Genomic DNA, 23,237 nt, shown 5'->3' with positions numbered 1-23,237 from the left:
TCCCTGTTGAGTGGTTCAGATCCATGGTGCTCTGTCCCTGTGGCCAGGACTTCCTGGGCTCCATATGGCAGAGCCAACCTCGAGGAACAGAGAGCAGAGATGAACCCACCCCTCTGTCCCACTTAGAGCTTCTACTAGTAGAGTGACTGGGATGATCATAGACATTTGGCACTTATTGAGCACCTTTTGTATGCCAGGGGCCTGTCCACAGCCTTAGGGGTCACTGTGAATAAGGCAGAGGTGGCTGCCTTGGAGGACCAGCGGAGACAGACAGTAAACAAATACACAAACCAGCAGCAAGACAGTTTCAGAGTAAGTGTAATGCAGAAAATGAAACAGGGCAGAGCGGAAAGGGAGGGGACGCTTTTAATAGGTGGTTAGGAAAGGTTTCACTGAGAAGGTGGCCTTTGAGAGCGAGGCTAAAAGAGTCAGTCCTGAGAGAGGCTGGGAGAATAGCTGTTCAGGAAGAGGGAACAGCAAGCTAGAAGTGCCAAGGTGGATAGCAGCTTGCTGTGTGCAAGGCACAGTGGGAGGAGGTGTAGCTGGGGCCCAGTGAGCTGGGGGGCGCTGGAGAGCACAGGGCCGGTGCACAGTGCAAGGAGTTTGAAAAGCATTCTAAGTATGATGGGAAGCTGTTTGGGGGTTTTTGTTTTTGGACTGAGGATTGAACCCAGAGGCATTCTACCCCTGAGCTACACCTCCAGCCTTGTTTTATTTTTTCATTTGGAAACAGGGTCTTAGTTGATGCAAGCCTCACTGAGTTGCTGAGGCTGGCTTCAAACCTGTGATCCTTCTGTCTCTGCCTCCCACATACTGGGATTACAGGTGTGTGCCACCATACCCAGCCTGTTGTGGGGTTTTAACAGGGGAGTGCATGACCCTTTACAAAGCTCCTGGGGCAGTGGGATGATGTACTGCAGAGGGGAGTAGAACTGAAGAGCCAATAGGAAGTCCACTGAGGGGGTAAGAGGGCGATGGGGGTGTGCACATATATGGGTTGGATGGTTCAGGGAGGACTCCTAGGATTTGGGTTTCTGCAGTGGGTAGTGATGAGGTGGTTTCCTGAACTGGGAAAGACAGGGAAGGAACACAGCATTCTGGAAGGCTGAGGCAAGGAACCAGGAGTTTCAACTGGGCATGCTGGGGTTTGAAAGTCTCTTAATAATCCAGGTGGAGACGTCAGTTAGACAGGCAGATATCCGAGGCTGAGGGTGGTCACTGAAAGCTGTCAGTTGTTGGGAAGAGGATGGATTCAAGAGCCAGGTGGGATTTGCACCCCAGAACACTCACAGCAGAATGGGGACAGTAGCACCCAGTGCTCATGTTTGAGAAGTATGTATTTCCAAAGTGCTCTCTGGAGGATATTACACAGGCCTCAGAACACTTTTCTCTCCATTTTATAGATAAGAAAACCAGTACCCTGAGAGACAAATCAATAAACTCAATAAAAAAGACTCCAAAGCCCAGGTCTTTTCAGGACATTTGCATCACCATCCCAGATGGTAAAGGATGTTGAGGCCCAAACAACTTTGCAAGTCAGCAGTGTCACACATCTGTAATCCCAGTACTTGGGAAGCTGAGACAGGAGGATCACAGGTTCAAGGCCAACCTGAGCAACTTAGCATCTCAAGACCCTTAGCAATTTAGAGAGACCTTGTTTCAAAATAAAAAAAAAAAAGCTAACTTGGCTTCTACAGGTCACATGGTAAGAAACAAGCAAGAGGCCTAAGACTCAACCCCAAACTGTCAAGTTGAAAGGTACACAGGTACCTCACCAGTGTAGGAACTCTTATGTTTTTGCTTGTTTGTTTGTTTTGGGGGGGGGTGGTACTGGGGATGGAACCCAGGGGCTTTTCTACCTCCGGGCTACATTCTCAGGCCTATTTTATATTTTATTTGGAACCAAGATCTCACTACATTGCTGAGAGCCTCACTAAGTAGCTGAGGCTGGCTTCGAACCTGTGCAATCCTCCTGTCTCAGCCTCCCAAGTGCTGGGATTACAAGTGTGCGCCACACCCGGCCTTTTCTCATGTTCTTGACAGGCAGAGATTTTCACCCAGCTGGCTCTTGCAACAGGTGCTCACTCCCATCTGGGGTAGCCCATCTCACGCCTACACAGACCAACACTGCTTAGAGTAACAGGAAGCCTATCCTTAATTTTTAGAGTTCTATTTTATCGTGCTGGGGATGGAACTCAGAGCCCTGTGTGTGCTAAGCAAGCACTCTAGCTAAAACCCCAGCTTACATTTATTTATTTATTTGGTACTGGGGATTGAACCCAGGGAAATACTACCTCTGAGATGCACCCCAACCCTATTTCTTTTGGAAACAGGGTCTCACTAAATTGCTGAGAGCCTCAATAAATTGTTGAGGCCGACTTTAAAACTTGAAGTTCTTGCTGGGCATGGTGGCGCACGCTTGTAATTCCCGCGCTTGGGAGGCAGAGACAGGAGGATCCCGCAGGTTCTAAGCCAGCCTCTCTGGCTTAAGAGACCCTGTTTCCAAATAAAAATATAAAAATGGGTCTGGGAGTGAAGTCCGGAGGTAGAAGGGTTTCCAGGAACCCCAGTACCACCAAAAAACAAAACAAAACAAAAAACTTGCACTTGTCTTGTCTCAGACTCCCAGGTACTGGGATTACAGGCATGTGCCACTATGCCTGGCCATTCCTAACCCTTTTATTTTTTATTTGGAAACAGGGTCTTGCTAAGTTGCTGAGGCTGGCTTTGAACCTATGATCCTCTTATTTCAGCTTCCTAAGGAGTGGGATTACAGGCATGCGCCCCCACACCTGGATTACTTTTATTTTTAATGGACAAATAATTGTATATATATATATATATATATATATATATATATATATATAGTGAATTCACGTGATGTTTTGACCGATGTATACATTGTGGAATGATCAAATCAGACCACTTAGTATATTCATCACCTCAAATATTTATCATTTCTAGATGGTGAGAACATTTAAAATCCTGTCTTTAAGCCGGGCATGGTGGCGCACACTTGTAATCCCAGCATTTGGAGGATTGCGGTTCGCGGACAGCCTCAGCTACTGAGACCCTCCACAACTTAATGAGATCCTGTTTCAAAATAAAGAATAAAAAATAGGGTGGCAACAGTATATCTTGGTGGTAGAATGGCCCTAGGCTCAATTCCCAGTACTGCAGAAAAAAACAAAAACAAATAAACAAAACCCAAAATTCCTCATGCATTGTATTAGCGATTAGTAAATACTGTGTACCAGAACTAATTCCTCCTAACTGAAACTCTGCCCAATGCTGCCCTGTTCCCATCCTCCTACCGCCCTCATTTAGAACATAATCATAGGACTTATATGCTTCCCAGACCCCACCCCTTTCTGTTCTTAAGTCTGGACTTAACTACAGGCTGTCCAATTCTTAGCACAGCACGTCTAGACTGGTCATGACTTGCCATATTAGGAAGGGCAAACATACCAACACCATCCCTGTCATAGTGGGGTGCCTTCATGGCGGGTAAGAGCTGCAGGGGAGTGGGCCATCTGCCCTGTGCAGTGGGGTGAGGCACAGCACCTGGGCCTTGTCGCAGTTGACTGCTCTGGGGCCAGGCCTCCTGAGTTACTCTCATAGCTTTCTCTCTCTCCAGGTGAACAAGTTCAGATGGGAAACTGAGCAGTTACCCCCCAACCCTATTCACCCATATTCATAAACTATCTGTCCCATCTGTGGCCACAATCCGACCTGCAGCAAAGTATAGCCAAGTCTTTCCTGAGTTTTTGTTTTGTTTTGTTTTTGTTTTTTGTCTTATTCACTGAAAATGTGATTGTTAGGTGCATGCTCTGGGGATGGAAGGTGATCAGAATACAGCAATGAACAAGAAATGATCCCTTTCCTTTTCAGCTTTAATGAGGTGTGCTAACCCCTGGGCTAGCTTCCCTCACCGGCGCAGAACAGTTAATCCACAAAATATGCCGGCTGGGCTCTTTCCCCAGAATCTCTCCATTTACTGTAACTTCTCCATCTGTCTCCAATTTAACACGCCCCCAAGAGGCTTCAGGGAGCCATGCGCCTCTACAGTGTGGAGAAACAGGGCCCCCTACTGGCTAACCTCAGTCCTAACTCTCACCATCCATTCTCACTCCCTCAGGCACCTTTGGGGTGTGTGTGGGGGGTAAGATAGAAAAGCTTATGCGTTTATGGAGCTGAGGCTCGTTCTCTCTAGCTGGGGAGACAGATAGGAAGCAGAAATTGCAATGCAGGAAAGAAAGAAATGTCCTTTACAAATGTGATGAGAGTTAGTGATAGCCTTTAGATTTTAGAACAGGGACCAGAAGTCCACAGACCATCATCATCCCAGGAAGGGTAGGTCCATGAACTTGGATGGGAAAAAGTATATCTCCATTTTTACTATCCTCTAACCAAAAATGTAGCACTTCTTTCTATTGTGTATATAGGCAACAGGCCACAGTACTTAGACTTTGTAACCAACACAATGCACAGAAATACTCATATTCTCTTCTAGTTGTTGCAGATCTCTCAATACATTATTTTCACTCATCTTTGAAATTACAGTAGTCATGCCTGGTACACTGCTGCAGGCTGGTAATTCCAGTACTTGGGAGACTGAGACAAAAGGATCAGAGATTTGAGGTCAGCCACAGCAACTTAAGTGAGGCCCTCAGCAATTTAGCAAGACCCTATTTCAAAGTAAACCTTTTTTTGGTTCTGGGTACTGAACCCAGGGGGAATTCTACCCCCAATCAACACCACCGGCCCTATTTTATTTTGAAACAGATAAACAAAGGTTCATGAGAGTCTCATTACTTGTTGAGGCTGGTCTCAAACCCACAGTCCTCCTGTCTCAGCCTCCCAAGTACTGGGATTACAAGAGTGTGCCATCATGCCCGGGTCAAAATAAAAAGTTTTAAAATGGATGGAAGGCCAGGTGTGATCCTCCCTCAGCTACTTAGTGACACCCTTCACAACTCGGTGAGACCCTGTTTCAAAAATAAAAAGACTAAAAGAGTAGGGCTGGGGGTATCGCTCATAGGTACAATGCCCCTGGGTTCCATCCTCAATACCACTAAATAAATAAATAAAAATAAAGAATAAAAAATAGGGTTGGGAGTATAGCTTGGAGGTAGAATGCCCCTCGGTTCCATCCCCAATACTGCAAAAATAATAACAAATACTACTACTACTACTACTACTAATAATAATAAATATAAATAATAATAAAATTTAAAAGTTACAGTAGTCATCAAACCTGTTACTAAATTCTGTTATTTAAACATGCTAATAAAGAAACCTATAAGCCGAGCATGGTGGCGCACCCTTGTAATCCCAGCATTTGGGAGGCTGAGACAAGAGGAACACGGTTCACAGACAGCCTCAGCAAATTAGTGAGGCTCTTTGCAACTCAGTGAAACCCTGTTTCAAAAAATAAAGAATAGCCAGCCGTAGTGGCACATGCTTATAATCCCCATGCTTGGGAGGCTGAGATAAGAGGATCTTGTTGGTTCGAAGCCGGCCTCGCTGGCTTAAGAGACCCTGTTTCCAAATAAAAATATAAAAAATAGGTCTGGGAGTGTAGCCCAGAGGTAGGAGGGCTTCCAGGAACCCCATTACCACTAAGAAAAGAAAGAAAGAAAGAAAAAGAGAGAGAGAGAGAGAGAGAGAGAGAGAGAGAGAGAAGGGAAGGAAGGAAGGAAAGAAGGAAGGAAGGAAAATAGGGCTGGGCATGTAGCTCGGAGGTAGAATGCCCCTTTGTTCCAAACCCAGTACTGCAAAAAAAAAAAAAAAAAAAAAGAAACCTATATATTACTATATCACAATTTAAAATGTACTTGGTTATTGTATTTCAATACAGTTGATTTTTACTTGAAATCCTATGTATTTTATATGTTTATTCATTCATTCATTCATTCATTCATTCATTCATTTTGAACTGGGATGGAACCCAGAGGCATTCTACCTTCAAGCTTCACCCCTAATCCTATTTCATTCTTTTGAGACAGGGTCCCACTAAATTGCAGAGTGCCTCACTAAGTAGCCAAGGCTGGCCACAAACCTGCAATCCTCCTGTCTCGGCCTCCCAGGTACTGGTGTTATAAGCATGTACCACCATGACTGGCTTTTATATATATTTTAAATTTTGACCAGGGGATAATAGGTTGGGTTGGATGCCAAAGAATTCATGGCCTAAGAACATTCAGAACTCTGTTGTATATGGCCCCCTCTGACTGCTCGGGAGAATGGTGGTCTGGGCAAGTGGTATGCTGGCTTGAACCAAGAGAGTGACGCTGGGGAGGGAAAGGAGCAGAGGAGGTGAGGATGGACTGGCTGGACTGGGAGAGGGAGGGGAGGCAGAATCGGACTGGCCTGAGTCTCTGTCTGCTTCACTGGATGGGGTGTGGGTAAATGTGTTTCATCTGAACTTCTCACCATGGGACTCCCCTCTGCAACCCAGGATGCACTTTCTCTTTCCCTCTCCTGCTGATTCAAAATGTAAACCACAGGCATCTCCCTTTTAGGCTTCTGGTAGGAAAGAGGAGTTTTTACTGAAAGTCGTGTTATGGAGAGAAATACAAGTTAACAAATATTTTAATCAACGTATAATTATAGCAAATTGGAAAAATAATGGTAATAAGACTTTAGTTCTGGTCTTATTCATCAGTTTCAATCCAGTGGGCATTTAATGGGGACTTCCCAGTCTCTATTAAGGGTTAGGAGTTTCAGAAGAATAAGATTTGAGCTGGGTGTGGTGCCACATGCTTGTAATCCCAGCGCTTGGGAGGCTGAGACAGGAAGATCGCACGGGTTTGAAGCCAGCCTCAGCTACCTAGTGAGGCTCTCAGCAACTTAGTGAGACCCTGTTTCCAAATAAATTATAAAAAATAGGGCTGGGAGTGTAGCCCAGAGGTAGAAAGCCCTGGATTCCACCCCCAAGTACCACAAAGAAGAAGAAGAAGAAGAAGAAGAAGAAGAAGAAGAAGAAGAAGAAGAAGAAGCAGCAGGAGAAGAAGGAGGAGGAGGAGGAGGAGGAGGGAGGAGGGAGGAAGGAGGGAAGAGGGAAGAAGGAGGAAGGAGGAAGGAGGAAGGAAGAAGGAAGAAGATCTGCCTCTGCCCACTAGAGTTTCAGTCTAGCAGAGGAAAAACATCAGCAAATATGTTGCCTTGTGAGAAGTGCAGTGCAGAGCAGGGTGAGTCCTTGTGGGGCCTGAGAATTAAACCAGTTAGAAGGATTTTTGAAGAAGAAGATAACATTACAAAACCAAAATTAGAGCTGGTTGTGGTGGTGCACACCTATAATCCAGAAAGCTAAGACAGGAGGATGACAGGTTTGAGACCAGCCTCAGCAATTTAGTGACTCTCAGTAATCTAGTGAAACTGTTTCAAACCAAAAAATTAAATTAAAAAAAGGGAGCTGGAGGTGTAGCTCATAGCTTGTAAAGGTAAATGCCCTTGGGTTCAATACCCAGTACCTAATAAATAAAAAACCAAAATGAGGTCCAGGGCCTTGGAAGGCTCCATGGTAAATGGAGGGCCTTAAGCTTAAGCTTTGCTGCCTCATGGATGATCCACATCTGGAGGGAGAATGAACTAGGTTTCAAAGGATAGCGTGAAGATTTCAAAACCATACTCTGGATTCTGAGATGACTGGCGGCTAGAGAGAGGTGGCTTCAGAGTGCTTACTCCTCGGATCGATGTGGAGAAAGTGGAAGCCCCCCGGGGAGCAGGAGCAGCCTTGAACTGTGTAAGGTGGGGAAAGCAGGGATGGTCACCAGTGACTGTGCAGACAAACGGGGGAGGGGCGGACACTCGATATTTATTTGGACTAGATAAATGCTCCACACCCAAGAAATGCAGGATTTATAAGAAGGGAAAGTGGGGATCAGGCTGATCACCAAGCCTCTAATTAACTGGATGGGGTTAGCCTATTTCTGATATAGTTTGCAAGCCAATACCTAGATAAACTTTTTTTTCTTTTTTGTGGTACTGGGGATGGAACCCAGGGGCATATATACTTCCAAGCTACATCCCCCAATCCCATGTTTTAGTCTATTTATGTATGTATTTATTTATTTATTTATTGGCAGTAATGGGGATGGATCCCAGGGGCATTCTACCTTCAAGTGACATCCCCAGCCCTATTTTTAATTATTTATTTGAAACAAAATACCCCTCTGGGAGTCTAGCCTGAAGGTAGAAAAGCCGCTGGGTTCCAGCCTCAGTACCACAAAAAAAAAAAAGAAAGAAAGAAAGAAAAGAAGGAAGGAAGGAAGGAAGGAAGGAAGGAAGGAAGGAAGAAACAGGGTCTCTCACTAAATTGCAGAGGGCCTCATTAAATAGCCGAAGCTGGCTGTGAACTGTGATCCTCCTGTCTCAGCCTACCAAACGCTGGGATTACAAGCATGCGCCACCACGCCCAGCTGCCTTCTTATTTTTGAAACAGCATCTCACTGAGTTGTGAAGGGCCTTACAACTAAGTAGCTGAGGCTATCCGTGAACTGTGATCCTCTGGTCTCAGACTCCTGAATGCTGGGATTACAAGCATGCACCACCATGCTTGACTCTAGATAAACTTTTTTTTCTTTTTTTTTGGTAGTACTGGGGTGGAACCCAGAGGCTTTCTACCTCTGGGCTATATTCCCAGACCTATTTTATATTTTATTAGGAAACAGTGAGGCTCTCAGCAACTTAGTGAGACCCTGTTTCCAAATAAAAAATAAAAGAGTTAGGAATGGCCAGGTATACTGGCACATGCCTGTAATCCCAGTACCTGAGACCCTAAATAGCTGAGGCTGGCTTTGAACCTGTACAATCCTTCTGTCTCAGCCTCCAAGTGCAGGAATGACAAGCGTGCGCCATCATGCCCAGCTAAAAGTTTTTTTAAACACAACTGTAGTACATCATATCCACTGTTGTCTCTTAAGATTTCCACTCAGCTGGGCATGGTGGCACACACTTGTAATCCCTGCGCTTGGGAGGTGGAGACAGGAGGATTGCGCAGGTTCAAAGCCAGCCTCTCTGGCTAAGAGACCCTGTTTCCAAATAAAAATATAGGTCTGGGAGTGTAGCCCGGAGAAGGGTTCCATCCCCAGTACCACCAAAAAAAAAAAAAAAATAGGGTTGGGGGTATAGCTCAGAGGTAGAATGTCCCTGGGTTCCATCCCTAGTCCTACAATAAAACAAAATAAAATATTTCCACTCAGTATTCTGAAGATTGTCCCATATAAAGACACAAAGAAGCTCAGTGTGGTGGCACATGCCTGTATTCCCAGTATTTGAGAGGATGAGCCAGGAGGATTGTAGTTTTGAGAACAGCCTCAGCAACTTACTGAGACTCTCAGCAATCTAGAGAGAACTTGTTTCCAAACAAAAGCTTAAAAAAGGGCTGGGAGTGTAGCTCAGAGGTAGAACACCCCTGAATTTGATCTCCAGCACCCCCCACAAAGAATCATCTTTTGACTACTCCGTAATAGTCCACTGTAAAGCTCCACCCTAATTCATGCACCCATCCTCAACGGCTTTGTGCCAACTGATTCCCACTTTTGCAAGAGCACAGCTTGCTCCTGGAATATCCTTCTATGGATATAGAGTGTGCATATATTCCTAAGACAAATTCCTAACAGTGGAGTGGCTGAATCAAAGAATAATTTGTGATTTTGATAGACATTGCCAAAATACCCCTCACTAGCCACATGCAAGTGTTGTTTGCCAAGGTGTGTTATGTAGTGTTTTTATCTTTTCTGATATAAGAGGTAAAAATAATATTTCATAAGCTGGTTGTGATGCTGCCTGCCTGTAATCCTAGTACTTGGGAAGCTGAGGCAGGAGGATTGCAGGTTTGCACAGATTTGAGGACAGCTACAGCAACTTAGTGAGACTCTTAGCAATTTAGCGAGACCCTGTTTCCTAATAAAAGATAAAATAGAGCCGGGCGTGGTGGCGCACGCTTGTAATCCCAGCATTCCGGAGGCTGAGACTGGAGGATCGCAGTTCACAGACAGCCTCAGCTACTTAGGCCTTCCACAACTTAGTGAGACCCTGTTTCAAAATAAATAATAAAAAAATAGGGCAGGGAGTGTGAGCCCCGCAAAATAAATAAATAAATAAATAATCAAACAAATAAATAAATAAAATAGGTCAAGCCGGGCATGGTGGCCCACACTTGTAATCTCAGCATTCGGGAGGCTGAGATTGGAGGATTGCGGTTCGTGGGCAGCCTTGACTACTTAGTGAGGCCCTTTGCAACTCAGTGAGACCCTGTTTCAAAATAAAGAATGAAAAATAGTTGTGGAGGTGTAGCTTGGAAGTCAAATGCCCCTGGGTTCCATCCCCAGACCAAAAAAAAAAAAAAAAAAAAAAAAAAAAAATAGGTCTGGGGATGTAGCCCACAGGTAGAAAGCCCTGGGTTCCATCTTCAGTAACACACACACACACACACACACACACACACACACACACACACAGTATTTCAGTGCAGTTGTAGTTCTGTTTATCTTACTGTGAGTGATCTGAATTCATTTTTGTGTATTCAACCTCCAAGCTACACCCCCTGCCTTATTTTTTGTTCTTTATTTTGAAACAGGGTCTTACTAAGTTGCGGAAGGCCTCACTATGTAGCTGAAGCTGTCTGCGAACTGCAATCCTCCAGTCTCAGCCTCCTGAATGCTGTGATTACAAGAGTGCTATCTGAATTCATTTTTACTCAAAAATATATTTCTTTGCTGGGCACTCTTAAGACCTATCTGTACTGGGTCATCAGTTTTTTTTCTTTTCTTATGGATTTGTAACTGCTCTTTCTGGGGTAGAAAAATTAGCCCTTTCTTCTGTCAAGTGGTTTATATTTTTCCCAGTCAGTTCATTTCCTGAGACATTAAATTGGTCTTTAGCATTTAGAGGAGCTGAGGGTCTTATACCAATACCCCAAATTTCCCAGAGAGGAAAAAGTATAAATAACATACTTGGCCTTCCAACTATACACACATATTTGTAAGGTCAGTGATGAAGTGTTGTTCTTGGTTCCTAACCACATATAGAGCACCTGCTGGCGGCCAAATGCCATCCAGGGGCTGAGGATACAGTGGTCACGGAGACAGTCAAGACTAGGTACTCCTGCAGCATCAGCAAAGGTGGCATACTACAAATGTGCCATGTCTTGAGATGTGGTGTCTTATGAAGACTATGAAAAGGGGGTGGGCTGGTTTAGATTAGGTAGTTAAGCTGAGCGTGGTGGTGCACACTTGTAATCCCAGTACTTGGGAGGTTGAGACAGGAAGATCACAGGTTTGAGGACAGTCTCAGCAAGTAGTGAGACTCATCAACCTACCAAGACTCTGTTTCCAAATAAAAATAAAATAGGGCTGGGGGTGTAGTTTGGAGGTAGAATGCCCCTGGGTTTAATCTCCACTGCCACAAAAAATAAATAAGTAAAACAAAATAGATTAAGTAGTCAAACTGGGTGTGGTGGTGTATGTCTGTAATCCCAGTACATGAGAGGCTGAGTCAGGAGGATTGCAGATCAGCCTCAGCAACTTATATTAAGTAGCCAAAGAGAGCATCTCTGGGACAATTTGCATAAGAGAGGGAACAGCTTGTGTAAAGGCCCTGAGGCAAAACAAGTTTGGAGCAGCTGAAAAACAGAAGATGGCTGAATGGCTGGAGCATAGCCAACAAAAGAGAGGGCAAAGAAGTTAAGGTCAGGGAGGCAGCACAGGCCTCAGCATAACAGCCTTCCAGCCCAGTCCAGTGAGGAGCTTTGAGGAGAGAGAGAGAGAGAGAGAGAGAGAGAGAGAGAGTGTGTGTGTGTGTGTGTGTGTGTGTGTGTGTGTGTGTGTGTGTGTGTGTGTTGCTGGGATGGAAACCAGGGGCACTCTACCTCCAAACTACACTCCCAGCCCTATTTTATTTTTATTTTGAAACAGGGTCTCTCTAGATAAGAGTCTTACTAATTGCTGAGGTTGTCCTCAATCTGTGATCCTCCTGTCTCAGCTTCCCAAATACTGGGCTTACAGTGCCACCACACCTGGCTTATAAGGTGATTTCGCTTTTTTCTTTTGGAAATGTTTAAACACAGAAGTAGAGAAAATGATCTAATGAATCCCAAATACCCATCATCTAGCTCAAAAGATACCAACATTTTACCAATCCTATTGGCAAATACACCTCACTTTTTTGTGTGTGGTACTGGGAATGGTATGTTCAGCTGTAGTGGACAGTGCCTGTATTAATCTTTGGGGCAGCTGTAACAAAGAGCCACAGACTTGGTGACGCAAACAATAGAAATACTGTATCACGGTTCTGGAAGATGGAAGTCTGAAGCCAAGGTACTGGCAGGCTTGACCCCTTCTGAGGGCTGCGAAGGAAGGGGCTGTCCTGGCTTCTGTCCTTGGCCAGAAAGACAGTTGTCTTTGCCCTCTGTTTCCTTCACATCATCTTCCCTCTATCTGTGTTTCTGGGTCCAAATTTGCCCTTTGTACGAGGTTTCCAACTGTAGTGGATTAGAGCCCACTATAATGACCTTGTTTTAATTTGATCATCTGCAAAGACTCTATCTCCAGACAAGTTCACACTCAAAGGTTCTGGGGGTTAGGATTCCAACATGTCTTTTTTCAGCCTATAAAGTGTCAGAGTTTCCCAAAGTGATTGTACTGATCTACATACCCACTATTTGCTGGAGTATTTTAAAGCTAATATCATTTATCTTGGGAGTGTTTTAGAAAGAGAAAAGATTGGGTCTGGTTTACATTTTTAAACAAGTCTATTTGTTCTGTGGGAATGTAAGACAAGGCAAATATTTTATCAGGAAGGAAAAGACTGTAAGAGTGAGCCCTCCTGGATCAGCTCAGATGGGACTCTCTGGCATCCCATGTCGAGAGAAGCCCCTGGGTGCTCCCAGCCAAGGATGCTGTCCAGAGTCTGATGGCTCACACTTTGCCACCCAGTGCCACATTGAGCATTCCTGCTTTCAGCCCCTTGGGGCTCAGGTGACCCAGAGGAGGAGGAATATGGCCAGGACTCAGGGTGCCTTTCTGTCCATCTTCTCCCTGCCAGGACATACAGCAGCTTCTCCAGCTCCAGCAGCTGGTGCTTGTGCCAGGCCACCACCTCCAGCCACCTGCTCAGTTCCTACTGCCACAGGCCCAGCAGAGTCAGCCAGGTGAGCCCCCACCCCGCCTCCCTAGACCTCCACAGGTTGTCCTCACTTCCCCTACTCGCCCTCACCCCGTGTGTCCTTGTCTCCCCAGGCCTGCTACCGACGCCAAATCTATTCCAGCTACCTCAGCAAACCCAGGGAGCTCTCCTGACCTCCCAGCCCCGGGCCGGGCTTCCCACACAGGTGAGACTGTCTACTGCATGCAGGGCTGGGCCAGAAGCAGGGCCATAGAGCGCCAGGTGAACAGGTAGCCTGGGGGTGAGAGTCTCCTCCTAGTGGTCCACCCCATGCCACAGGGGCCACGCAGCCAGGGGCCTAGGACCCAGCCTCACTCTGCCACTGGTTTGCTGGGGACCTTGAGTCATGCTGTCCCTCTCAGCTCCTTTTAGAGAATGAGGGGAGTCCAGCCAGGCTACTGGTTCTTAACCCTTCCAGGCACATGGACAAATCCAATGAAAGACTTAAATTTGATCCCCTTTTCCTCAAAAGCTTTATCTAGACAAATATACAAAATTTCAGAAGCTGGGCGTGGTGGCACACGCTTGTAATCCCCGCGCTTGGGAGGTGGAGACAGGAGGATCGTGCAGGTTCAAAGCCAGCCACGCTGGCTTAAGAGACCCTGTTTCCAAATAATAATATAAAGCCGGGCGTGGTGGCGCACGCTTGTAATCCCTGCGCTTGGGAGGCTGAGACAAGAGGATCGCACAGGTTCGAAGCCAGCCTCAGCTACTTAGTGAGGCTCTCAGTAACTTAGTGAGACCGTGTTTCCAAATAAAATAGAAAATAGGTCTGGGAGTACAGCCTGAAGGTAGAAAGCCTCTGGGTTCTACCCCCAGTACCACACACACAAAAAAATAATAATATAAAAATAGGTCTGGGAGTGTAGTCTGGAGGTAGAAGGGTTTCCTTCTACCAAAAAAAAAAAAAAAAAAAAATTCAGGGGATTGCAAGTCTCTTTGGGGGGTGGTATTAGGGACTGAACCCAGGGGCATTCTACCTCTGAACTAGACCCCAGCCCAATTTTATTTATTTATTTTATTTATTTATTTATTTATTTATGTTTGGTGGTACTGGGGTTCCTGGAAGCCCTTCTACCTCTGGGCTACACTCCCAGACCTATTTTTACATTTTTTTTTGGTCTGGAAACAGGGTCTCCTAAGCCAGCATGCACGGCTGGCTTAGAACCTGCATGATCCTCCTGTCTCTGCCTCCCAAGCGCGGGGATTACAAGCTTGCACCACCATGCCCGGCTTATTTTTCATTTTAAAACAGAAACTTAGCTAAGTTGCTAAGGGTCTTGCTGTGATGCTGAGGCTGGCCTCAAACATGTGATCCTCCTGTCTTAGTCTCCCAAGTATTGGGATTATAGGCATGCATCAGCATGCCCAGCTTATTTTTTATTTTGAAATAGGCTCTTGACAGGAGCATGACAGGCTCAAGGACAGCTTCAGCAAGTAAGAGACTCTTAGCAACCTAGAGAAACCCTGTTTCAAAATAAAAGTAAAATAGGGTGGGTAGTGTAGCTTGGAAGTAGAATGTCTCTGGGTTCAATCCTAGTACCACCGGGAAAAAAAAAAAAAGTAAAAGGGTCTCAAGCTGGGCATGGTGGCTGTGCCTATAATCCCAGAGAGGCTGAGACAGGATGATCACAGGTTCATAGCTAGCCTCAGTAACTTAGTGAGACCCTCCACAACTTAGTGAAACTCTATTTCAAAATAAAAAGTAAAATGGGGCTGGGATATGGCTGACAGGTAGAATATCCCTGGATTCAATCCTTAGTAACACACACACACACACACACACACACACACACACACACACACACGGTGGGGGGAAAGAAAGAGAAAAAGGAGATATGCACTGGGAGAGCTGGGCATGGTAGCGCACTGTGTGATCCCATCATTCGGGAGGCTGACAGGAGCATAAGCATTCTGGTTCACAGCTTCAGCTACTTAGTGAGGCCCTTTGCAACTCAGTGAGACCCTGTTTCAAAATAAAAAATAGGGCTGGGGATGTAGCTCATAGGTAGAATGCCCCCAGGTTCCATTCCCAGTACCAGCAACAAACAAACAAACAAATGAGAGAGAAAGAGAAGAAAAAAAAGAGAAGAAACAGGATCTCATTCAGTTGTTGAGGCTGGCCTGAAATCTGTGATCCTCCTATCTCAGCCTCCTTAGTACTGAGATTATAGGTGTGTACCAGCACATCTGGTTCTTGGTTTTTGTGTGTGTATGTGTGATGCTCGGGATTGAATCCAGGAGCTGTCTACCTCTGAGCTACACCGCTTGCCCTTTTTATTTTTGATTTGGAAATAGTATATCACCAAGCTGCTGTGACTAGCCTCTGTAATGTGCTTTGGCTGGCTTCAAACCTGCAATCCTCTTGTTGCAGCTTTCACCACCACGCCCTGCTCTACTCATTTTTTTTAAAGACTTAAAATTCTTAGAGCAGTTTTACACTCACAGCAAAGTTGAGTGAATGACAGAAGGGTCCCTTATACCCTCACACATGCAAGCCTTCCTGTGGTAGATGTGTTAGTCATTGAACCTACACTGGCACACCATTATTACCAAAGTTCATAGTTTGAACATTAGAATTCACTCTTGATATGCATTTTATGGGTTTGGACAATTGGCTTTTTTGTGTGTGTGGTACTGGGGGGGGGTACCCAGGGGCTTTTCTACTTCTGGGCTACACTTCCAGGCCTATTTTATACTTTATTTGGAAACAGGGTCTCACTAAGTTGCTGAGAGCCTCACTAAGTAGCTGAGGCTGGCTTCAAACCTGTATGATCCTCCTGTCTCAGCCTCCCAAGAGCTGGGATTACAAGCGTGTGCCACTACACCTAGCTTTACAACTGGCTTATTTTTAACTGATTCTTCCAGCACCCCCAGTGAGCAGCCGGAGCAGCGGTGAGAGTTTCCATCCTGTAGAGAGGCGAAGTGGGGCCCAGGGAGGTTAAGATGCTTACCATGAGCTACCCAGCAATTTAGTGGGAGAGCCAGAACTAGTTCTTGATTCCCTGGCTGAGAGGAGGATGAAATTACTCCTCCAGCTCCAAGGAAAGAACCCTTGGCAAAAGAAGCCGGTTGGCTCCTTCTCAGGGTTTGCAGGATCCAAGGGATAGCGCAGAGTTCCAGGTGATGACAGGACCCACGTGGGGCAGCAGAGTCAAACCTTAAGCAGGACTGACAATGAGTGTTGAGAGACCTCCTCCAGCAGGTGGTGGGGAGTCTAAGGAAGAGGCTGGACCGACCGCGGGGGATGGGGGGCAGAGACCCAGCGGCCATTGCTGAGCACCATCCTGGCCCTCCATCCTGCCTCCCATCCACCTGCCCGCCCCATCCCGCCAGGCCGTGAGCCGCCCCACGCTGCCCGACCCGCACCTCTCACACCCGCAGCCCCCCAAATGCTTGGAGCCCCCATCCCACCCCGAGGAGCCCAGTGACCTGGAGGAGCTGGAGCAGTTCGCCCGCACCTTCAAGCAACGCCGCATCAAGCTAGGCTTCACGCAGGTCTGGGGACACCTACTGGGCGGGGCTAGGGGCGGGGCCGGTTGATGGATTGTGGGTGTGGCCTACCAGCTAGAGGGTGGCCTTGTGGAAGGTCCCGCCCTGACCGCCACCCCATGCCCATCTCGCTCGCCCAGGGTGATGTGGGTCTGGCCATGGGCAAGCTTTATGGCAACGACTTCAGCCAGACGACCATTTCCCGCTTCGAGGCCCTCAACCTGAGCTTCAAGAACATGTGCAAACTCAAGCCCCTCCTGGAGAAGTGGCTCAACGACGCAGGTGGGACTGGGCTGAGGCCCGGGGTCGCGGGCGGGTCAGGGGAGGCGCCCTCTCACGCCCAGGTCTCCTCCCGGGACAGAGACTATGTCTGTGGACTCAAGCCTGCCCAGCCCCAACCAGCTGAGCAGCCCCAGCCTGGGTTTCGACGGACTGCCCGGCCGGAGACGCAAGAAGAGGACCAGCATAGAGACAAACGTCCGCTTCGCCTTAGAGAAGAGTTTTCTAGCGGTGAGGCCACACGCCCGGGGGCCCTGGGTGACGGGAGGAAGGGCCGGTGCCAAGGAGCCCTCTGCCCGCAGAACCAGAAGCCTACCTCAGAGGAGATCCTGCTGATCGCCGAGCAGCTGCACATGGAGAAGGAAGTGATCCGCGTCTGGTTCTGCAACCGGCGCCAGAAGGAGAAGCGCATCAACCCCTGCAGTGCCGCCCCCATGCTGCCCAGCCCAGGGAAGCCGGCCAGCTACAGCCCCCATCTGGTATTGCGAGAACCCTGTGGGGGGCGGGAGGTCCGTGAGCCCAGCAGCACCTGTGTGAAGCAAGCCTGCCAGGTTGTCCACAGAGCCTAGATAGAACAAAGGCCAGGAGAGATGCTCTTGGGGAGCATCTTACGTAGGGAGCACCGTCACACCAGGGACACAGATTTCAGGTCTTATGTGGGGCAAACAAACCCACAGAGTTATCACAGAGACATCACCACATGGAGAGGGATGCACATATCCAGAGGGATACACAAGTTCGCACCCACGCAGAGGCAGGCAGAGGTGCTTATTTACCTGGTAGGGGCCTTGTTACACCCATGGGGACCACAGGCTTGCTCAGTGTTGTGTACAACTAAGACATCCTCTATTCCATCCCTCTATTTCCATTCGAGGAAAGGGCTGAGATACTCCAGAGAGGAGACTTGTGCCACAGGGCATGGAGGAAAGAGGGACCCTCTGAGCTGAGTCTTAAAGGACAAGAGAAAGTTAGTCAGCCACGTGAAGAAGGGCTTCGCAGGTAAAGGGACCAGTGTGTACAAGGCCCGAAGGAGACGCTAGGGTGCCATACCTGCAGGAGGAACACCAGTGCAGTTTAGTGTGGTTGGAGCTGCAGTGTATGTGGGTGAGCATGGGGGTTGGCGATAGGTAGGGGCAGACACCCCAAGTGTCTTGGTGAGAAACTTGACCCCAAACCATGGGCAGCAAGGAGCTAAGGAGAGGTGCTTAGCTGGGGAGAGACAGGGTAAAATTCAGCAAGGATTCTGAAACTGATAGAAAGGTGAGACTGGCCAGGCATCATTGTGCATGTTTTGAATTCCTGTACTTGGGAGGCTGAGACAGGAGAATCACAGGTTTGAGGTCAGCCTCGGCAATATAGGGGGACTTTCAACAACCTAGTAAGACCTTGTTTCAGAACTTTTTTTTGGTTGTACTGAGGTTCCTGGAAGCCCTTCTACCTCCAGGCTACACTCCCAGACCTATTTTATACTTTTTATTTGGAAACAGGGTCTCTTAAGCCAGCGCAGCTGGCTTCGAACCAGTGGGATCCTCCTGTATCCGCCTCCCAAGAGTGGTGATTACAAGCATGCACCACCACGCCTGGCTCAAAACTTTTTTAAAAAATCCAGGTGTGGTGGTGCATGCTTATAATCTCAGTACTTGGGAGGCTGAGACAGGAGGATCCGGGTTTGTGGCCAGCCTCAGCTACTTAGTGAGACCCTGTTTCAAAAATAAAGAATAAAAAATTGGGCTAGGGGTGTAGCTTGGAAGTAGAGTGCCTCTGGGTTCAATCCCCAGCACCCCCCCACACATACAAATTTTTTTTTTTTTTTTGTGGTACTGGGGTTCCTGGAAGCCCTTTTACCTCCGGGCTACACTCCTAGACCTATTTTTACATTTTTATTTGGAAACAGGGTCTCCTAAACCAGTGTGCGCAGCTGGCTTCGAACCTGTGCGATCCTCCTGTCTCTGCCTCCCAAGCGCGGAGATTACAAGCGTGCGCCACCACGCCTGGCATACAAAATCTTTTTAAAAAGGGGCTGGAAGCTGGGCATGGTGGTACATATTGTAATCCTAGTAGTTCGGAATCTGAGATAGGAGGATTAAAGATTCTAGATCAGCCTTAGCAACTTAGTGAGACCCTGTTTCAAGATAAACAATAAAATTGGGCTGAGAGTGTAGTTAGCGGTAGAATGCCCCTGAGTTCAATATCCAGTACCACAAAAAAGGGAGCCTGACATATAGCTCAGAGGTAGAATGCCCAAGTTCAGTCTCCAGTCACACACACACACACACACACACACACACACACACACACACACACACCATGGAAAAGAAAGACTGGAGGCAGAGAGGTCAGTGAATGATCCCAGAAAAATTACTCTCCTTCTTTGCCTGAATCATGGTGAACAGCTTCTCCTGCACTGCTTACCAGCCCCACTCTGAAAAGGGCAGGTGCATCCATTCTAGAAGGACCGATGACATCTGGAGCATACAGGGCAGTTGCTCGTCAGGTACAGTCACTCGGGACAGAATGTAGAAAGGAGGGACTTTAGACAGACTGCAGAGTGCCAGGTGAGAGGTGGGGAGCCCTCTCAGTTGAGAATGACTCCTTCATGCTTGCAGATCAGGATCACTTCTGTTAAATGTTAGAGAAGAGCCACACCTATTATAGGTGGCACACACCTATAATCCCAGTATTGGGAGGCTGAGACTGGAGGATCACAGGTTCAAAGACAGCCTTAAGACCCTCAGCAACTCAGTGATACTCTGTTTCAAAATTTAAAATTAAAGAAGGGCTAGGGGTATAATTCAGAGGCAGAACACCTCTGGATTCAACCCCCAGTGCAAAAAAAAAAAAAAAAAAAAAGGAAGCTATGATGAAACATTGCATCCAAAGCCCCCTCTCTCCTATGCTGGGGGCTGGGGTCATATGCACAGGGAGCATCACGGGGAGGGGGGGGCTGCTGGGAGACAGTGACCTAACCATGCCTCCTTTCCTCTCTCCCCAGGTCACACCGCAAGGGGGTGCAGGGACCTTACCATTGTCCCAAGCTTCCAGCAGTCTGAGCACAACAGGTCAGGGAGGGCAGAAGATGGTGAGGGGGCCGGGAGGAGGCTGCACAGGCTGCAGCCTGAGGTTCTGTAGCCGCTCTGAGTGGTCATGAGTCTGGGGTGTGGGGGAGGTGGGAAGGCCAGAAAGTAAAAGGCAGGCCCCATTCCTCCTCTGCCAGAGCAACTGGACTCTAATCTGCTCCAGGATTTCCTGTGAGAAAAGCATGGGGTGCTAAATAGGTTTTGTCGCTGGCCTCTCTTTTATAAGTTGTATGAACTCGGGAAATTACCTCTCTGAGCCTCATATTTTGTAAAATTATTGTGAATGTATAATATATAAGAATATCATATATATATACACTACACACACACACACACACACACACACACACACACACACACACATATATATATATATATATATATATATATATATATATATATATATATACACACACATTTAAGAGTATAGAGACCAGGGCTGTAGGGCTGTAGCTAGGCTCTGGGTTCTATTCTCAAAACTGTTAATAATAACAATAAGCCGGGCGTGGTGGTGGTGGCACAGGTTTGTAATCCCAGCATTTGGGAGGCTGAGACAGGAGGATCATGGTTCAAAAGACAGCCTCAGCTACTTAGTGAAGGCCTTTGCAACTCAGTGAGACCCAGTTTCAAAATAAAGAGTAAAAAATTGGGCAGAGGGTGTAGCTTGGAGCTCGAATGCCTCTGGGTTCCATCCCCAGACTCGCAAAAAATAAAAAAACAAAAACAAAAAAACAATAACTAGCCAGGTATAGTGGTGCATGCCTGTAATCCCAGTACTTGGGAGGCTGAGAAAGGAGAATGAGAGATTCGTGTTCAGCCTCAGCAACTTAAGTGAGATCATATTTCAAAATAAAAAAATAAAATAGGCCTGGGGTGTAGCTTAGAGGTAGAATGCCCCTGAGTTCTATCCCCAATACCACACACACACACACACACACACACACACACACACACAAACTCTAATAAGAGTAATATAAAACAAGCCAGGTGTGGTGTTGCACACTTGTAATCCCAGCAGTTGGGAGGCTGAGACAGGAAGGATTGTAGTTCGCCACCAGCTTCAGCTACTTAGTGAGGCCCTTTGCAACTCAGTGAGACCCTATTTCAAAATAAAGAATAAAAAATAGGGCCGGGGTGTAGCTCAAATGCCCTTGGGTTCCATTCCCAGTATAGCAAAAAAAAAAAAAAAAGTAATATAAAACTAACACAATGTATTGCTCCCTTCAGGTTCAGAAATAATAAGTGGACATTTATAAAGTAGTAGAAGGGTGTCTGGCACTATTCTAAGCTCCTTATAAAAGTGTGTGACAATTCTCACCCCCTTTTGTGAGATAGGTTCTTTTAATCCCCATTTTCCATGTTGAACTGAAGATCAGAAAGGTTATGGCACTCACCCTAGGACAGCCAAGTACTGGGAACTGATAGAACCTGGACTTTCTCTCAGGCCCTGCCAGGGCATTGTGGACCTCACTCAGCCCTCCCAAGCTGCCTGTGCCTGGGCTGCCAGCAGTGTGCCCACACTCACGCCCCTCCCTGGCCCTAGAGAAGCCACGAGGTTTTGTCTTCTGGCACCCTTTTCCTGTCTGCGTCACAGTGGTTCAGGGGTAGGGTTAGTGTGAAGAGCCAGCCCTGCCTGGCATAGGGAATGGGGTTCAGTAGGTGGCAGCTGCTGTTACTGTGACTTGGGATTGTGGTCCCCATGGCAGAGCACACAAGGGGTCAGTGATCCAGGTCTTCTGGGAGATGCTTAGAGTTGGGGGTGACAATTAGGGGTTAAGCCCAGCTTTTTTGGTGGGGCTGAGTAGAAGCTGAAGACCCCACCTCTCTGTCTCTCTCTCTGGCAGTTACTACCTTATCCTCAGCTGTGGGGACGCTCCACCCCAGCCGGACAGCTGGGGGAGGTGGAGGCGGGGGCGGGGCTGCGCCCCCCCTCAATTCCATCCCCTCTGTCACTCCCCCACCCCCGGCCACCACCAACAGCACAAACCCCAGCCCTCAAGGCAGCCACTCGGCTATCGGCTTGTCGGGTCTGAACCCCAGCACGGGGTAAGTGCCGGTGGGAGGCTGTGGGGGGAGAAGCAGGGCTGCTGCTGCTTTCAGGGTGGGAAGCTGCACCCCAGTTCTGCCGCCGGACCCTGCCCCTGCTAATGCCTCTGCTTTGCTCTTGCAGAAGCACAATGGTGGGGTTGAGCTCCGGGCTAAGTCCAGCCCTCATGAGCAACAACCCTTTGGCCACTATCCAAGGTGCGTGCCGCCTCATGTCACTTCCATCGTCACCAGTCCTGTCCTGGGGCCTCGAGCCCCCATCGCCACTCCCGCCATGCCATCCCGCCCCTCTCACTGCATCGCTCGCCTCTTCATCCCCATCCTGCCTTTGGGGAAGGTGTGAGGGCTGCTGATGGGACAGGGGCGGATGGGGAGACACATGGGGCACAGACAGGGGTACTGGGGCAGGACACTGGGAGGCCTGGCATGCCCCCAGCTCAGCCTCTCTCTCTCCCCACCAGCCCTGGCCTCTGGTGGAACCCTGCCCCTTACCAGCCTTGATGGCAGCGGGAACCTGGTGCTGGGGGCGGCTGGTGCAGCCCCGGGGAGCCCTGGCCTGGTGACCTCGCCGCTCTTCTTGAATCACGCCGGGCTGCCCCTGCTCAGTGCTCCCCCAGGCGTGGGCCTGGTCTCAGCAGCGGCTGCAGCAGTGGCAGCCTCCATCTCCAGCAAGTCTCCTGGCCTCTCCTCTTCATCCTCTTCATCCTCGTCGTCCTCCTCCACTTGCAGTGAGGCAGCAGCACAGACCCCTGGAGGCCCAGGGGGCCCCGAGGCAGGGTCCAAACCTGAGTGAGAGCTGCCACACCTCCCCTCCCACTCCTGTGACCTCACCTCAGTCCTCCGCCTGAGAAGAGGGCGGGGAGGCCAATGGTGGGGTGCAGTGGGTCCTTGGAGCAGGAGTGACAAAAGAAGGAAAGACCAAAAAACAAAAATACAACCAACCAAAAAAAAAAAAAAAAAAGGAACCAACAAAAAAGAAAACCAAAAATAATCTCAACAGAAACCAGCTACCCCAGAGGAACCAGAGGTGAAAAACAAACAAACCAAAAACCAAAAAAATCCCCACAAAGTCAAACCAAAAACCAGTCTTGAGCCAGACCTCAGAGTGCTCACGCTCACTGCTACGACACCAAATAAGAGCCCCAGCCAGGAGCAGAGCAGCCTCCTGCAGCT

At 47.9% G+C, this 23,237-nt stretch overlaps 1 protein-coding gene across 13 annotated transcripts in view; it reads left to right on the top strand.

Moving 5' to 3' along the window:
* Nucleotides 1–22,857, top strand: part of POU2F2 (POU class 2 homeobox 2) — a gene marked incomplete at both ends in the record, with an annotated part of 42,945 nt that extends 20,088 nt beyond the window's left edge. For 4 of the 13 annotated variants that reach the window (XM_080703103.1, XM_080703101.1, XM_080703099.1 and 1 more), the window contains 10 exons: nt 13,051–13,156; nt 13,245–13,336; nt 16,555–16,668; nt 16,803–16,944; nt 17,024–17,172; nt 17,244–17,420; nt 19,934–20,000; nt 21,863–22,064; nt 22,189–22,262; nt 22,526–22,857. In XM_080703103.1, coding sequence (XP_080559229.1) covers nt 13,051–13,156; nt 13,245–13,336; nt 16,555–16,668; nt 16,803–16,944; nt 17,024–17,172; nt 17,244–17,420; nt 19,934–20,000; nt 21,863–22,064; nt 22,189–22,262; nt 22,526–22,857 — 1,455 coding nt within the window. Of the gene's footprint in view, nt 1–13,050; nt 13,157–13,244; nt 13,337–16,506; nt 16,669–16,802; nt 16,945–17,023; nt 17,173–17,243; nt 17,421–19,933; nt 20,001–21,862; nt 22,065–22,188; nt 22,263–22,525 lie in introns of all 13 variants that reach the window. The other 9 variants (XM_080703097.1, XM_080703096.1, XM_080703105.1 and 6 more) reach the window with 3 other exon arrangements.
* Nucleotides 22,858–23,237: the final 380 nt, after the last annotated feature.

This window comes from Muscardinus avellanarius, assembly GCF_963383645.1.
Source record: "Muscardinus avellanarius genome assembly, chromosome: 10".
Taxonomy (NCBI): Eukaryota; Metazoa; Chordata; class Mammalia; order Rodentia; family Gliridae; genus Muscardinus; species Muscardinus avellanarius.
This window is presented reverse-complemented; position numbering and strand designations above follow the sequence as displayed.